The sequence below is a fragment of the Saimiri boliviensis genome, chromosome 16 (assembly GCF_048565385.1).
Source record: "Saimiri boliviensis isolate mSaiBol1 chromosome 16, mSaiBol1.pri, whole genome shotgun sequence".
NCBI classification, from domain to species: Eukaryota; Metazoa; Chordata; class Mammalia; order Primates; family Cebidae; genus Saimiri; species Saimiri boliviensis.
This window is the reverse complement of record NC_133464.1, coordinates 87,440,212-87,456,752: the sequence shown is the minus strand read 5'-3', so window position 1 is coordinate 87,456,752 and position 16,541 is coordinate 87,440,212. Positions and strand designations below refer to the sequence as shown.

The 16,541-nt window shown below is 38.2% G+C and overlaps 1 protein-coding gene and 1 pseudogene across 5 annotated transcripts in view; both read left to right on the top strand.

The window, feature by feature from the left end:
* IFT88 (intraflagellar transport 88) overlaps positions 1-16,541 on the top strand; it is a 124,721-nt gene that overhangs the window by 39,350 nt on the left and 68,830 nt on the right. For all 5 annotated transcript variants that reach the window (XM_039473368.2, XM_039473369.2, XM_074387939.1 and 2 more), the window contains 4 exons: positions 1,672-1,742; positions 7,786-7,872; positions 8,846-8,945; positions 14,177-14,263. In XM_039473368.2, coding sequence (XP_039329302.1) covers positions 1,672-1,742; positions 7,786-7,872; positions 8,846-8,945; positions 14,177-14,263 — 345 coding nt within the window. The remainder of the gene's footprint in view (positions 1-1,671; positions 1,743-7,785; positions 7,873-8,845; positions 8,946-14,176; positions 14,264-16,541) is intronic.
* Positions 4,457-4,634, top strand: LOC120365872 (U2 spliceosomal RNA; annotated as a pseudogene).

Sequence of the window (16,541 nt, the reverse complement as noted above, 5' to 3'; positions counted from 1 at the left end):
CCATTCACTCCAGCCTGGGTGACAAGAGCAAAACTCCGTCTCAAAAAAAAAGAAATTACATTATACGGCTATTGTATCATGGTGGTTAAAGAGTATAGGCTCTGAAGCCAGATGCCTTGGCCCTGCTACTCAGCTCTTAATCTCCCTGTGCCTCAGTTCTTTTGTATATGTAATGAGACTAACTATCATAACCTACCTTTATAGGGTTAAGATGAAGATTAAACTAGTTAATGCATGTGAAATGCTTAAATTTGTACCTGGTGGCTGGGCACAGTGGCTCACACCTGTAATCCCAGCACTTTGGGAGACCAAGGCAGGAAGATTGCTTGTGCCTGGGCATTCAAGACCAGCCTGGGCAACATGGCAAAACTCCATTTCTACAAAAAATATGAAAATTAGCCAGGCTTGATGTTGCACACCTGTAGTCCCAGCTAGTTGGGAGGCTGAGGTGGGAGGATCATCTAAGCCTGAGGAGGTTAAGGTTGCAGAGAGCTATGATCACATCATTGCACACCAGCCTAGGTGACAGAGTAAGGCCTTGTCTCAAAAAAAAAAAAAAAAAAAAAAAAAGCCAGGCATGGTGGTATGCACCTGAAGTCCGACCTACTGTGAGGTGGGAGGATCACCTAAGACAGAATGAGGTCAAGGCTTAGTGTGTTGGGATCACAGCACTGCCCTTCAGCCTGGATGACAGAGTGAGACCTTGTCTCAAAAGTAAAATAACAAAATTAGCCAGGTGTGGTGGTGCATGTCTGTAGTCCCACATACTTGAGAGGCTGAGTGGGTAGATGGCTTAAGCCTAGGAGGTTGAGGCTACAGTAACCCCTGACCCTGCCACAGGGCTCCCGTCTGAGTAACAGAGCAAGAGTCTGTCTCAAAACAAAACCAAACAAACAAAAAAATGTAGTACATAGAAGATAGTTAAGTGCTGGTAAATGTTAATTATATATTACTTTCCGATTGAGAAAAAATAGTATGTGTTGTAAAAAATCACCTGTGTTTTTAATGGGGAGTAGAGATATGGATCATACTAAGTAATTGATGACTGAAGCATTTCTATTTGAGTTTAGAATTAAAGTATCACATATTTGTACTAAGAACCACAGCTTCTATGTACTTGGTCCTAATCTTTCCATCCTGATCCTTTTATCAGGTTCTTAAATCTAGGTTAGTTCAATGGGGAATGTGATTGGCAATCAGAAATATGAAAAAAGAAATTTCTAATTTACATAAGGGACAGTAGTAGGATTAATTTACTCTCCATTTTATAATACTAGTTAGTGGGGAGGTTTATTGGAAATTCAGGTTCGTGGCTGGGCATGGTGGCTTATGCCTGTAATGCCAACACTTTGAAAGGCCGAGGTGGGCAAGTTGCTTGAGCCCAGGAGTTGAAGACCAGCTTGGGTAAAATGGTGAAACCCCATCTCTGCAAAAAAATACAAAAATTAGCCAGGCTTCATGATGTGCTCCTGTAGTCCCGGCTACTTGGGAGGCTGAGGTGGGAGGGTCACCTGAACCCAGGGAGGTGCAGGGTATGGTGAGCCATGATCATGCCACACCATTCCAGCCTGGGCAACAGTGAGGCTGTGTCTCAACAACAACAACAAAAAATTAAGTTCTTGCTGTTTACTTCTGAATTATTCTTTTTTTTCTTCCATTTTATTTTACCAGGATGATCCTCATACTAACTTAGTAACTGAAGCTATAAAAAATGATCATTTAAGGCAAATGGAACGTGAAAGGTAATATTTTAAACTTAGCAATGTAATTATTAATTACATTATTCAAAATATTTAATATTTAGTATTAAGACAATATTTAAAACAAAATAATTTAATTTTATGAAAGGGTTGAATGTACCTTCTATTTCTCTAAAACTTACTATATTCAGTATATTTTTGAATACCAACCTGGCCAACGTGGTGAAATCTGTCTCTACTAAAAAGATGCAAAAATTAGGTGGATGTGGTGGCACATGCCTGTAGTCCCAGCTTCTTGGGTGGCTGAGGCAAGAGAATTACTTGAGCCCAGGAGGTAGAGGTAGGTTGTAGTGAGCCAAGATCGCGCCATTGCACTCCAGCCTGGGTGAGAGAGTGAGACTCCTCAAAAAAAAAAAAAAAAAAAAAAATTCAATCTGGGTTTTGGCAGAAATCACATCAGCATTATTACAAGACCCTAGTAGGTAATCCTGAGTACTCAGGTCTCAGTGTTTTATGGCTTCATGAAAGGACCATGCCCTCACGGAGGGGACCATGCCTTGGCTGTGGGGTCTTGGGTGATGGGTGCCGTCTTTCTTCTTCACCACACCCAGTTTCTTGCTGGCCCTTGGGGAGAGAAGGCCGCAGATGAGAGGTTCACCCTTTATCTCCCAGCGAGTGAGCCATTTCCCTCTTCAGAGAGGAAGTAACATTGCTTATGCTTGAGTCCTGCTTTCTGTTGTTTTTTGCTTTGCTTTCTACTGGAATTCTGTATTTCAGATGTTGAATTGTGTCCGTTGACACATGGGACATTGCTGGGGAGGTAGCGTCCCTGTTTGCTCGTCTGCTATTCGCTTGCTTTGGTCCCAGGCTGAGACAACTGCTGTGTAAAACAGAAAGAGTCAGTCCTGAAAGGTGTTATTTTTCAGAAGAATTTGCCGTGGGCCTTCACCAAAGGCAGTCAAGTCTGTAGTTGGATTTTGCTCACTGGTGAATGACAGGAAATGGGGATAATTTTGCACTGTGGAGATATTACGAGAGTTGTCTGTACGATCATAATACCTGACTCTTTGAACATATCATTGAACTCCAAAATGAATTCAACCTCCGTTCAGGCTGAATGAAATCTCTGATGTTGCTGCGGGGTAAAAAAAAGGAACTAACATCGGTTTTACATAATCTCTTTCAGACCCTACTTTCTTTTATGAAGGTAGAAGTACCCTACTATCAAAGTCAGACAGACAGTACCAAAAAAAAAAAAAAAAAAAAAACCAGCAAGGAAAAGAGGAAAAGAAAGAAAACTACAGATTAATATCATGTGAATATAGACTCTAAAAATCCTCAAGAAAATACTAGCGAATTGAAATATTAACAAAATATAAAAAGAATTATGCATCTTAACCAAATGGGATTTGTCTCAGGAATGTGAAATTGGCTTAATATGTAAAAATCAATTAATATTATAAAGGTGGCCAGGCATGGTGGCTCATGCCTGTAATCCTAGCGCTTTGGGGTGCTGATGTGGGTAGATCCTTGATTCCAGGAGTTTGAGACCAGCCTGGGCAGCATGACAAAACCCTGTCTCTACTAAGAATGAAAAAACTGAGGTGGGAGAATCACCTGAGCCTGGAGTGGTTGAGTCTGCAGTGAGCCATGATCACACCACTGCACGCCAGCATGGGCAACAGGGTGAGACCTCATCTCAAATAATAATAATAATTAATAATAATAATATACAGGATATCAGTAGGTTGAGGGATAAAAACTACACCGTCATCTCAGTAGAAACCAGAAAAGTTTTCTGACAAAATTAAAAATGTTTTCAAGATTAAAAACAAAAAGCCCAACAAGAAACTAGTAGAAAGGAAGTTCTCCAATTTGATAAAGTACATCTGTGACAAACCCACAGCTAACATCATACGTAATGGCAAAACACTAAATGCTAGCCTGGGCAACATGGTGAAACCCTGTCTCTACTAAAAATACAAAAAGTAGCCAGGTGTGGTGATGCGTGCTGTAGTCCCGGTTATTTGGGAGAATCACTTGAGCCTGGGAGGTAGAGGTTTGCAAAGCTAAAACTGCGCCACTGCACTCCAGCCTGGGAGACAGCATCACCCAGTCTCAAACAAACAAACAAAAAAACTGAATGCTTTGCACCTAAGATCAGAAACAACATAGGGATATCCAACTTTCACCAATCGTTTTGTTTTGTTTTGAGATGAAGTCTTGCTCTGTTGCCCAGGCTGGAGTGCAGTGGCACAGTCTCAGCTCACTGCGACCTCTGTCTCCTGGGTTCAGGTGAATATCCTGCCTCAGCTTCCTGAGTAGCTGGAAGGCACTCAGCAAATATAGGCACCCACCTAATTTTTGTGTTTTTAGTAGAGATCAACATGGTTCAAGACCACCACCATGTTGGCCAGGCTGGTCTTGAACTCCTGACCTCAGGTGTTCCACCCACCTTGGCCTCCCAAAGTGCTGGGATTATAGGCATGAGCCACTGTGCCTGGCCCACTTTCACCAGTTCTATTCCTCATTGTACTGGAAAGTTCTAGCTTTGGCAGTTTGTGAAACAAATAAACTTAAAACCGAAGTTAAAGACATCCAGATTAGAAAGAACAGTTAAAACCATCTTTTTGCAGATGACATGATCTTATGTATAGAAAATCCTAAGGAATCAACTTAAAAACTGTTAAAATAAATGAGTTTGGTGAGGTTGTAGAGTAAAAAAAAACTCAGTAGTATAGTACAGAAATATGTGACTATCTTCTCGGCCTTTTGGCTAAGATCAAGTGTAGTATTTGTACATCTGATGCTTCCTCTATCCAAGGACAATCTGTTAAGTGGATTTTTGGAGCAGGGAGATTGAATAGTTCCTTGCTCCATCTATTCCATGCATTGACCTGGTGGTGCAGTACCTCCAGGAACTATGCACCCCCTCGGGAAAAAGAGAAAAAATATGCTATACACTACCAATGAATTATCCCAAAAATGAAAATAACAATTACATTTATAATTGCATAAAGATTATTAGGAATAAATTTAATGAAAGAAATGCAAAGCCTAAATGCCGAAAACTATAAAACATTGAAAGAATATAAAGACACTAAATAAATTCTGACAGGCACTTAATATTGTTAAAATTGCAGTGCTCCCAAATTAATGTACAGATTCAGTGCCACCCTTTTCAAAATTCCAGCAGTATTTTCACAGAAAGTGACAAATTGATCCTAAAATTTACATGGAAATATATAAGGGACTCAGAACCCAACAGTGTTGAAAAAGAAGAGCCATGTTGGGCTCAAACTAGAAAGCAACACTGATGAAGACACTGGTACTAGTGTAAAGACAGAGGTATAAATGAATGGAATGGAATTGAGAGACAAGGAAAAATCTCTTAGGTTTATAGCCAATGGAGGTGCCAGGGAAATTTAAGAGAAGAAAGGAGAGTCTTTCTAACAAATGGTGCTGGGAAAATTGGATATTCTCATACAAAAGAATGAAGTTGTACTTCTCTCTCTCACCATACACAAAAAGTACCTCAAAATGAACTATATACCTAAATGTAAGAGCTAAAACTATAGAATTTTTAGGGAAAAAAATGAAAATAAATATCATTGACTGTGGGTTAAGCAAAGGTTTCGTAGATATAACCAAAAGCACAAGTGACATCAGAAAAAAATAGGTAGATTTGTTGTTATCAAAATTAAAAACTTACATATTTCAAAAAACACTGTCTAGAGAGTGAAAAGACAGCCCACTAAATGGGAGAAAATATTTTCAGATGGTGTAGCTAAGAGGGGACTTATTTCTAGACTATATAATGTCCAACTCAATAATAAAAAGGCCAATAGCCCAACTAAAAATGTGCAAAGGATATAAATAGATATTTCTTTAAAATAGATACACAAATGCCCAATACACACAGGAAAAGATGCTGAACTTCAGTAATTGTTAGGGAAATACAGCTGAAAACTGCAGTGAGATACTACTTCACACCTACTAGTATGCTATAATAAAAAAGAAAATAAGTAGTGGCAAGAGTGTAGAGAAATTAGAACTCTTAAATGTGATGGTGGGAATATAAAATGGTACTTGGTAAAACAGTCTGGAAGCGCCCCAAAAGGTTAAGCATAGACGTACCATATGACCCAGTAATTTCACTTCTAGATATTTACCTGAAAGTAGTTAGAGCATATGTCCACATGACAACTTGTATACAGATTTTCATAGTGATTTTATTCATAATATTGAAAAATAGAAATAATCCAAATGTGCAACAGTTCATGAATATGTAACTAATATATGATCTATCCAGAATATGGAATGTTATTCAGCCATACAAAGGAATGAAGTACTGATACGCACTATTAGGTTGATGCAAAATTAATTGCGTTTTTTGCCATTGAATGCAATTACTTTTGCACCAACCAGTGTGATACAGATGAACCTTGAAAACATGATAAATGAAAGAAGCCAGTCACAAAAGAACACATGTTTTATGATTCTGTTTATATGAAAGGAACAAATTGGGCAATATAAAGACAGAAAGTAGATTAGTGGTTGCCAGGGGCTGGAGAGGTATCTGCTAATGGATACTGCATTTGTTTTTGGGGTGATGAAATGTTTCAAAAGTAGTTGTGGTGATTGTTGCACAAATCTGTGAATATTCGTAAACTGTTGCATTGTAGACTTCATATTGGGTGAACTGTATGTTATATGAGTTATATCCCTATAAAGCTGTTTTTTAAAAATTCAGAAGTATGTTTTTAAAATTATATGCCATGACCAAGTAGGATTAATTCAAAGGCAGAAAGTTTGCTTCATTATTTTTAAATCAATCAGTATAATCCACCATACTAACAAACTAAGAAAAATGACGATTCAGTAATGTTGAGAAAGCTCTCTCCTATTTCTTTTTATGATTTTATGATAAATGAGTGTTGAATTTTGTCAAATGCTTTTTCTGTAACAGTTGACATATAGCATGGATATTACTCAGCAACAGAAAGAAATGAACTATTGATATATGCAACAAATTGGATAGATCTGAAGGGAAGTATACTGCATGAAAATAGCCAATCCCAGAAGATTATACATAATCATGTTCCTTATATGTAACATTCTTAAAATGATAAAATTGTAGAACTGGCGATCAGATTAGTGATTGTTAGGAGATGAAGAGCAGGTGGGAGTTGGAGGGAAACATAAGAGAGTGAAAATATTCTGTGTCCTGACTGTATCAGTGATAGTAATCTGGTCGTGATCTTGCGTGGTAGTTGTAAAGATGTTACTGTTGGAGGAAATCGGGTAAAGGTGGTACATGAAATCTATTATTTTTTACAAATGCATGTGAATCTACAGTTGTTTCAAAATATAGTTCAAAAGAAAATAAGATGAATGTTTAATGACTTAGAAAGATATTATTTCTATATTAATACAGCATAGTAAGTATAAAGAACAAATTACAAAATAGTATATACATTTTGAGTCCATTTTGAAAAACCACTGTATATATATCAATACAAGAAGAAATGACTAAGAGAACTTTTATCCACCACTATAAATTGGTATATCCACTTTAAAAAGCACTGGGACATATTCCAGTAATCATAATGATGCATGATTTTATGTATGTACACATACATATACATACACACACACAGATAGAGATACATGCATATACACACAAAAGCAACAGGTAGTAATTCAGTTTTACTTTTTACCACATACGATTTCTTCAGTAGTTATTTCACTCTTTTTTCATTCCACAGTGTAGGCTACATAAGTTCTGCTGCAGGGCTTTGTGTCTCCAGTATCTCTTCAGTTTGTCAGAAGGCAGCATAAAGCAGAAAAATAAAAGAAATGAACACTGTTGACCCAGCAGGCAATCATGGCTTGCTAATCATGTTTCCTAGTCACGGTTTTAAACCTGACTCATAAATAGATTTCTATGATAGCTGTCCATTATTTAGTTGGCTTTTGTCGTACATTAGTTTTGGCAGATAATGTTTACAAGTAAGTTTTTAAGAAATAAATTGAGACTATTATACTGTATCTCTAAATACAATTTTTTGGTTTATTTGAATAGGAAAGCCATGGCTGAAAAATACATCATGACATCTGCAAAACTCATTGCTCCTGTAATTGAAACATCTTTTGCTGCAGGTTATGATTGGTAAGAGAAATTCTGTAATACTGCACAGATATGTTTTTTTCATAATTTATACTTTTAAATTTAATTATTGTCATTAGAAAAGTGAATATGAATGCTGATTCCTATTAAGCAGATAATATTATATGTTAAGATTAATATAGCCTGATGTAAAAATTCCTCGTAAGATATTTTTCTTGTTACTCATGCTATTTTGTAAATTAAGTAGTTATGCACTACATTTCAGTCAACAGTGGACCACACATATGGCAGTAGTCTCATAAGATAGGAAGCTGAAAAATTCCTATCACCTAGTGACGTTGTAGCTGTCATAAAATTGTAGCACAACTCATTACTTGTTTGTGGTGATGCTGGTATAAACAAACCTATGCTGCCAGTTGTATACAAGTGTACAGTAATATCCTAGGCCTTCACATTCACTCAGAGGTCACTCTGTGACTCACCCAAAACAACTTCCAGTCCTGCAAGCTTTGTTCATGGTAAGCACCCTATACGGGCATGACATTTAAAAAATCTCTTGGCCAGGCACAGTGGCTTGTGCCTGTAATCTTTGGGAGGCTGAGGTGGGTGGATCACGAGGTCAGGAGTTCAAGACCAGCCTGACCAACATGGTGAAACCCCATCTCTACTAAAATACAAAAATTAGCTGGGCATAGTGGCACACGTCTGTAATCCCAGCTACGTGGGAGGCTGAGGCAGGAGAATCACTTGAACCCGGGAGACGGAGGTTGCAGTGAGCCAAGATTGCGCCACTCCAGCCTGGATGACAAAGCAAGACCCTGTCTCGAAAAGAAAAAGTAATTTAGAACTGAAGACTTCAGCAACTTAAAGCCTTGTTGGAGCAAATCAAGTGCTTACCTTTACAGAGTACTAGGAACCCATTAAAAAAATCTTTGAAAAGCCACATTTAAGAAAACCAAAAGCATCCATATACTAAAATGAAATCAAGGAAGCTTTTTTATGCTTTCCCTTATAGGTGCGTGGAAGTGGTGAAAGCTTCTCAATATGTAGAGCTAGCCAATGATCTGGAAATAAACAAAGCAGTAACATACTTGAGACAAAGGGACTATAACCAGGTAAGTTTTAAAAAAAGTTTTAGATGGAATTCCATATCTTAATTGGTAAAAGCAATAAAAACAGGGCAACTCCTTTCTAGAATAATGTTATCTATGATTATTCTGAAGTTGAATAATATTATTTTTATTTCCATTTTAACATAATTTTCGTTAAAATAGTTTTAAACTTTTATCCATTTTTTCCTGTTTGTCATTTCTTAAAATGTAAATGCTTTCTTTGTGTAGCGTGGTTGGTAAATTACAAACTATATTCTCTGTTCCAGAGATTAACTTTCCCCTAGAAGTTTTCAAAGTGTTCCCCAAAGCATAGAGTTTTTAGGAACACCGATTGTACTAGGGAGCACGAAAAGCAGGAAGCCTGCTGTATTCACCAGAGCAGTTTCCTTGTAGCCTATTTTATGTGTTTGGTTTCCCCATTGACACTGCATTGGGAATGGAAGAGTCCCATGGCTGAATGGGGTTTTAGAACCCCGCAGATCTCTCACTGGCACTACTGCTCCCTTGCTACCTTGGGTGAGCGTAGAGTTGGTGCTCCCTCTTCAGCAGCCTCTCAAGACTTGTACACACAATCGGGAGGTTAAGACAGCGGTAAGAAAGAGGGATAACCAAAACGAGTGAACAGAATGACTTGATGTCTTAGTCTGTAACACCAGTGGTTCGTGTCATCATATGCCAGCAGCTAGGAAGCTCAGCTCTTCCCAGTTAGGTCCAAAGAGCAGGGACCAAAGAAAGCTGCAACGTCTTTCCCGCATCCTGTCCCAGGCCTGTGCTTTCAGTTTGTCTTCCTATTGAGAGAACTTTTGTTCTGAGAGACAATAGAAAGGACTAGCAAAGGAAGTGGGGAGACCGCCGTCTACTCAAAGAACGTGAGCGTAGAAAAGAGCAACCCTAGCGTTGATGAAATAAGTATGTAACTAATATAATGTAGTACTACAGGGTGGTTCCATTGCATATGTTAATTTGCTATGCTTAATTGTTTGAGCATTTACAAAATATTTGTAAAAGACTTTTGAAAGTATCTGTCCTGTCATTTGATCCTCACACCCTTGGTTATGAAAAATGCCCCTAATGAGTCTCCAACATTGTTGCAATGCTTTTTTCATGGAAGCAACATGAATTAAATTGGTCCTATCTTGCTGAAGTGCTATATGGACAAAAAAAAAATTGTGTATGACATGTACTGTTATAGATGACAAAATGGAGAAAACCATATTTGCCAGTTTTCCTTTGACATTTTATTTTTGAATGATCTTTTTAGAAAGGGCTAAGAGGCCGGGCGTGGTGGCTCATGCCTGTAATCTCAGCACTTTGGGAGGCTGAGGTGGGTGGATCACCTGAGGTCAAGAGTTTGAGACCAGCCTGACCAATATGGTTAACCCCTGTCTCTACTAAAAATACAAAAATTAGCTGGGTGTGGTCACATAAGCCTGTACTCCCAGCTGCTTGGGAGGCTAAAACAGAATTGTTTGAACGTGGGAGGCAGAGGTTGCAGTGATCCAAGATCATGCCACTGCACTCCAGCCAGCCTGGGCAACAGAGTGAGACTTCATCTCAAAAAAAAAAAAAGAAAAGAAAAAGAAAAAAAAAAAGAAAGGGTTAAGAATGCATTGCTATAGCTCATGTTCTAAAACTATGCCCAGTAAGCAATAAACACTCCAATTTTTTTTTTTTTTTAAAGTGAGACAGAGCTTTGCTCTTGTTACCCAGGCTGGAGTGCAATGGCACGATCTTGGCTCACTGCAACCTCCGCCTCCTTCCTGGGGTTCAGGCAATTCTCCTGCCTCAGCCTCCCGAGTAGCTGGGATTACAGGCGCGCGCCACCATGCCCAGCTAATTTTTTGTATTTTTAGTAGAGACGGGGTTTCACCATGTTGACCAGGATGGTCTTGATCTCTTGACCTCGTGATCCACCCGCCTCGGCCTCCCAAAGTGCTGGGATTACAGGCTTAAGCCACTGTGCCCAGCCAACACTCCAATTTTTGAATGTTAAAACATATTGAACTCAGATCTTACTATCTGCGCTTTCCTGTCTAGTCTTGTTCAAAATATCTTCCATTCCATCTGCATTTTTAAGTTTTTAATATGCATTAGTTTACTGATGTTTTTAAATGCCATTTCTGTTTTCTTTTCATCATTGCTGCTCTCACTCTGTCTTTCTTTTGTTTGTGTATTGTAAGTATTACGAGGTGGGTATAATACAATCTTAGTTTGAGAGAAATGTTATTAAGTGAAAAAGGATTGGGTTGACGTATCTCATAGTAATCATTTGATGACAACTACTTTATTTACAATTCAAATGTATGCCTTCTTCTGTGAGGATACAGTTCTGGAGTTAGCTGTAAATACTTTTTTTTTCCCCAAGAAAAAGATGCTGAAATCACAGAGTGTGGGTCTTTGTGATAATGAAGGTGCTTGTAGCCACTTTTGTAATAGAAAAAAAAAAAAAACTGCCAAAAAGCCCAAAGTGGATGAAATGAAGCCATTGGCCTGGAGGCCAGTGGTAGTGTAGGGCAGGCTCAGCGGAGTGCTGAAGTCAGGAGCTAGATGGCCTCAGATGGGGAAGGAGACTAGCACGGACATAGAGCCCTTTTTCTCATTGTTTTCAGGGAAACAAGCTAATGTTAATTTTTATTTTCTGTTTTGCCATGTACAATGAAATTTAATTTTGACTGTACTTATAATTATCAGTTCCATTTATGAATAAACTTATTTTACTTTTAAAAACAAATACTGGATATAGATTTATGGGCATGTAGAGAATGATTGTAAAAACAGCCAATTTCAGAACAAAAATCTGAGCCAAAAAAATATTCGTGTTCCTTTTATTAGAATAATTATGTAGCCTTGGTAGAATAGATCATAGTTTAGAAATCTATAATACGAAGTGTTTTTACTTTGTCAAGTGATATCCATTTATGATGTTTTAAGTTGTAAATACCTTTGCCAAGTTTTTTAAGTAATAGCTTGGATTGCACTGCTTTTTGGATTGATAATAACCTTTTAGGGAGAAAATGGATTTGATGTTAGAGATAGCCTTAAAGTATTGTTATTAGTAAGTTACAAAGTAGTATATATCAAAATTTAAAAATTTAACACATATTTCTTTGACAATAATGTGAATGTCTCTTTTCTTTCTTTTTTTTTTTTTATAAGTCTCAAAGATCTGATGGTTTTAAAATGAATGTCTGTTTCTAAATGGAATGGTACCAAGGACTTTAACACTCCTTTTCAAAAAAACAAATCATTGTTATTGCTTGTTAGCATTCTTTTTGTGTTGTTTTATGGGTGTTGTAAACATTAGAGAGTAGCTTTGTTTTCCTGTACACTTTGGAAAGTTTGATGGATGTATGAGTTACACCTATCCAAGTGCCTTATATTTTAATTATCGTGACACAGTCTAAAAGTGAAGATTAAACTATCTCAATTCTTATTTAAAGTGAAATGCAGCTTGTAAAACTTAGAGATTCAAAACAGCTGTGGAGGTTTTATAAATAATCAATGAGGTAGTTTTTATAGGATGAGCAATATTAGCAGCAATTATTTTTGAGGTAAGTTTAAGGAACTTGTTGCAGTGTTATAAGTGCTTTCTAAGAGAGTAAATGATAAAAATGGAATCTCAAAAGTGAGGATATGATGTTTGGGGTTTTCTTTTTCAGTGTTTACTTTGTAGAATTGTAAACTACTTAGAAACTTCCATCAGTTTCCTTTGACATCATCAGAAACCCTTTAAAAGACTAATTTGCTTGGTAACTTTATAGTGCAAAAAATAATAAATAAATAAAAGAATAAACAATTTACTCATATGCCAACCAAAGTATCTGGAATCTAGTATTTTTAAATCTTCTGCCCTTCAAAAAAATTGAGTCAGTCTTCCTACTGGTACTTCATTTGAGGTCAAACACTGCACAGCCCACGTCTCAGGATCTGTCAGATATTTGCAACAGATGTAGCTGACAGCCATTATAAAAGCTAATGCAGTTACTTTTGCTTGTACACAGCTGCTTCCTAGGAGCAGGAGGCACCAAGAGCCAAGCATCTTCTGTTCAGTAAATATATTTTAAAAGAATGAAGGAAAGAAAACTCAGTGCCTTTCTCTACCTTGTTTTTTTTCTTTCTGATACTCTGTAGCAATTTCTAGGTTGAGTACTCATTCGCCTTTCATGTAACGTGTCTGAGCATGCCACACATCTGATTTGGTTAGTATTATCTCATACCTGCCAAGCAGTTAAAAACCATACGTTCATTTCTCATGACTTAAAAATATAATTATATTTGGATTTACTTTAGATCACTTTTTGTAATACTTCCAGAATTATTTGTCATTACTGGGTCTGAAAAATTCTGTGCCATTTTTCCTTCTTGGCCTTCTGAAACTCCAATTGCACTTGTGTTAGACCTTTTCGTTGTGCTCCGGTAAGTCTGTTGTGTTCTTTTCTAGGAACTTTTTTAGCCTGCTGTTTTGCCGTGCTTCATTGAGTCTGAACAGTTTCCGGGACCTTGACCTTAAAGTCCTGGTTGCTTTGCTAGTTCTACGGTGCCTTCAAAAAATAGTTTTGGTATTTTATATAATTTTTCTAGTGGTACTCTATGAAAGAATGCTTTTCTATAGGCTATTCTGTCATGGCCAGAAGAAGAAACCTCAGAATTATTTTGTAAAGATCAAATTTGATCATGGCTCTTAGTCAAAACCTTTCAAGGCCACACTGCCCACCCCATTATGCAGGATGAACACTCAGCTGTGTCACATGACTTCCAAGGCTAACTATTATTATTATTATCATCATCATATTTTTATCTTATAGACAGAGTGTCAGTCCTACACCCATTCTGCTCTCAAACTCCTGATCTCAGGCAGTTCTCCTGCATGGACTCCCAAAGTGCTGAGATTATGGGCATGAACCACCATGCCCAGCCTTCCAGGACTCATTATTTATTACTGACCTTTCTTCCAGTCACCAGGCCTCTCTTCAGCTGTGTCTAATCTGCTATCATAACGTCTATGTTTTCTTAATTATATTTTTAATTCTAGAATTTCCATTTTATTCTTTTTTATAAATTCTAATTCTCAAGTGAAACTCTCTTCTTGTCATCTGTTGTCTTGAACATGTTAATCCACCCCTTTTGTGTGCCTTCCGCTGGTCTTCCTTCAGGAACACTGATCTTTTCCCCAGCCATAAACTTGAATACTGTCATATTACAATGGTAGTAACCTTCAGATATTCCATTTCTAGGCTGTAGAGATCTTAAAAATGTTGGAAAAAAAGGACAGTAGAGTGAAAAGTGCAGCTGCGACCAATCTCTCAGCCCTGTATTATATGGTAAGTTTTTTTTACAACCAAGAGTTAATCATGTGCTATTTTTATATTGCTAAATTTCTGCATGAGGATCATGCTTAGGGAGAGGACCCCAAGAATACTGGTGGAGATTTTTAAGTGGACTGAGGTGTATAGAGGATCTGATCATGACAAGTGCCAGGCCAAGGGCTGAATTGGCAGACATGAATGAGAAGACCATCTCTGAAGGAGAAGGGAGGGAGAAAAATTGTGGTGGTAAGCATCACAGCATAGATTATGGGACATACAGCTGGAAGAGCTAGAGATGTATTTCAGTTCCTTTGTGTTATTAGTAAAGAAAGTAACATCTTAGGTTAAAAGATTGATGTAAGGTAACAAAGTATCATCTCTAACAAGCATTCATTGAGCATCTACTGGATGCCAGTCATGGGGATACCAAAAGTCTAAAAGCTCCCTAAAGGGGAGCATTCTTACTTTGGAGCAAAGGAGGTAGACTAGGAAGGAAGGTTCAAAGTAGAGAACAATAAATTAATGTAGATAATAAGTGCTTCAGAAATTCAGAGGAGGCAAATAACATTTTAATTAAGGGATTGCAGGAAACATTTCAGAGAGTTGGATCTTGCAGCTCAGAATATAGAAATTTCTAGGAGCATTTGTAGCAAGACAGGGACTAAACAAAAGTATAGAGGCAAGTAAGTGCTGCTAGGGAAGTGTGCACGAGAGTCATTTTATTTTCACTAGAAAATATAGAATTTCTGATAGGCTTTTTCTGAGTATTGAAAATTGATTGGCTGGGCACAGTGGCTCAAGCCTGTAATCTCAGCACTTTGGGAGGCCAAGGCGGGTGGATCACGAGGTCAAGAGATCGAGACCATCCTGGTCAACATGGTGAAACCCTGTCTCTACTAAAAATACAAAAAATTAGCTGGGCATGGTGGCGCGTGCCTGTAATCCCAGCTACTCAGGAGGCTGAGGCAGGAGAATTGCCTGAACCCAGGAGGCGGAGGTTGCAGTGAGCCAAGATCGCGCCATTGCACTCCAGCCTGGGTAGCAAGAGCAAAACTCCGTCTCAAAAAGAAAAGAAAATTGATTATAGGTAAGTGTGATGCCTCAAGCCTATAATCCTAGCACTTTGGGAGGCTGAGGCATGTGGATCACTTGAGCCTAAGAATTTGAGACTAGCCTGGGTAGCGCAGTGCCTGTCTCTACAAAAAGTTCAAAAATGGTGGTGCATGCCCATAGTCCTAGCTACTGAGGAGGCTGAGGTGGGAGGATCACCTGAGCTAGGGAGATCGAGGCTGCAGTAAGCCATGATTGTGCCACTGTACTCCTGCCTGGTGACAAATACCTTGTCTCAAAAAAAAAAAAAAAAAAACCTGTAGATTTTCATTTGCCGCTTTGAGAACCCCTATGATTCTAAAGGCTGAAAGTTAGAAACAACTGAACTGTGTGATTTTTCAGTATTGTTTTTAATTCTGTTATTCTACGATTCTTAGAGGAAATGATCTGAGAGTCAATTCTGTCCTGCGTGCAGAAGCAGCCTGTAAGAGCTTTCGTTAAGAATAACTGTTCCTGCTGAGGTGGCAGGGCCAAGGAAGGGCCCAGATAAAGGCACGGCAGCAACCTAGATCTTACCATCTACCTGGGCAGTAAACTATCATAAGGCTACCACAACTCCTTAACTGCCTTAGCCACTAACCCTTGAATTTCCAGCATCTTAGGTTTTGCCTATATTTTGCTCAGCATAATGGCATAGGAATGGGCTTAACAGATTCCCAAGAACTGCCCTTATTGTAAGAATATTCCACTACCCAACCCCTTGTTTAAATTTACTTTCACTACCCAAACTGAAATATGCAGCCTTCCTGACTCTCTTTGGCACATAGTCTCACCTTCCTTTGTGCTCCTAGGATATTTCGTTTGTACTGATAGCATTGTATTTTAATGGTTTATATATGATTCTTTTCCACTAGCCCGTCAGCTTCAGCTCTGTGTTGTGCACAGTGCCTTGCTGATTGCAAGTGCTTATTATGTTTCTTTAACTAACAAATGAGGAAAAAAGTCAACATATTTTATTAAACCATGTTTCCAGTCCCTCTTAGAGCTTCTGATCTGTGCGCAATTGAGAAGCACTGCTGCGTTGAACTGCTGTTGCTTGTGGAAAGGTATCATATCCCTCGTTTAAGTAAAGATGAAGAAAGAGATCTAAAGCACTGGTTGAAGAATGATTCCAGTACTTTAATCTACTGGTAGGAGAGTGGTACCAGTTAGTTGCATGTCTAGAGGAGGATGCTGCATGTCT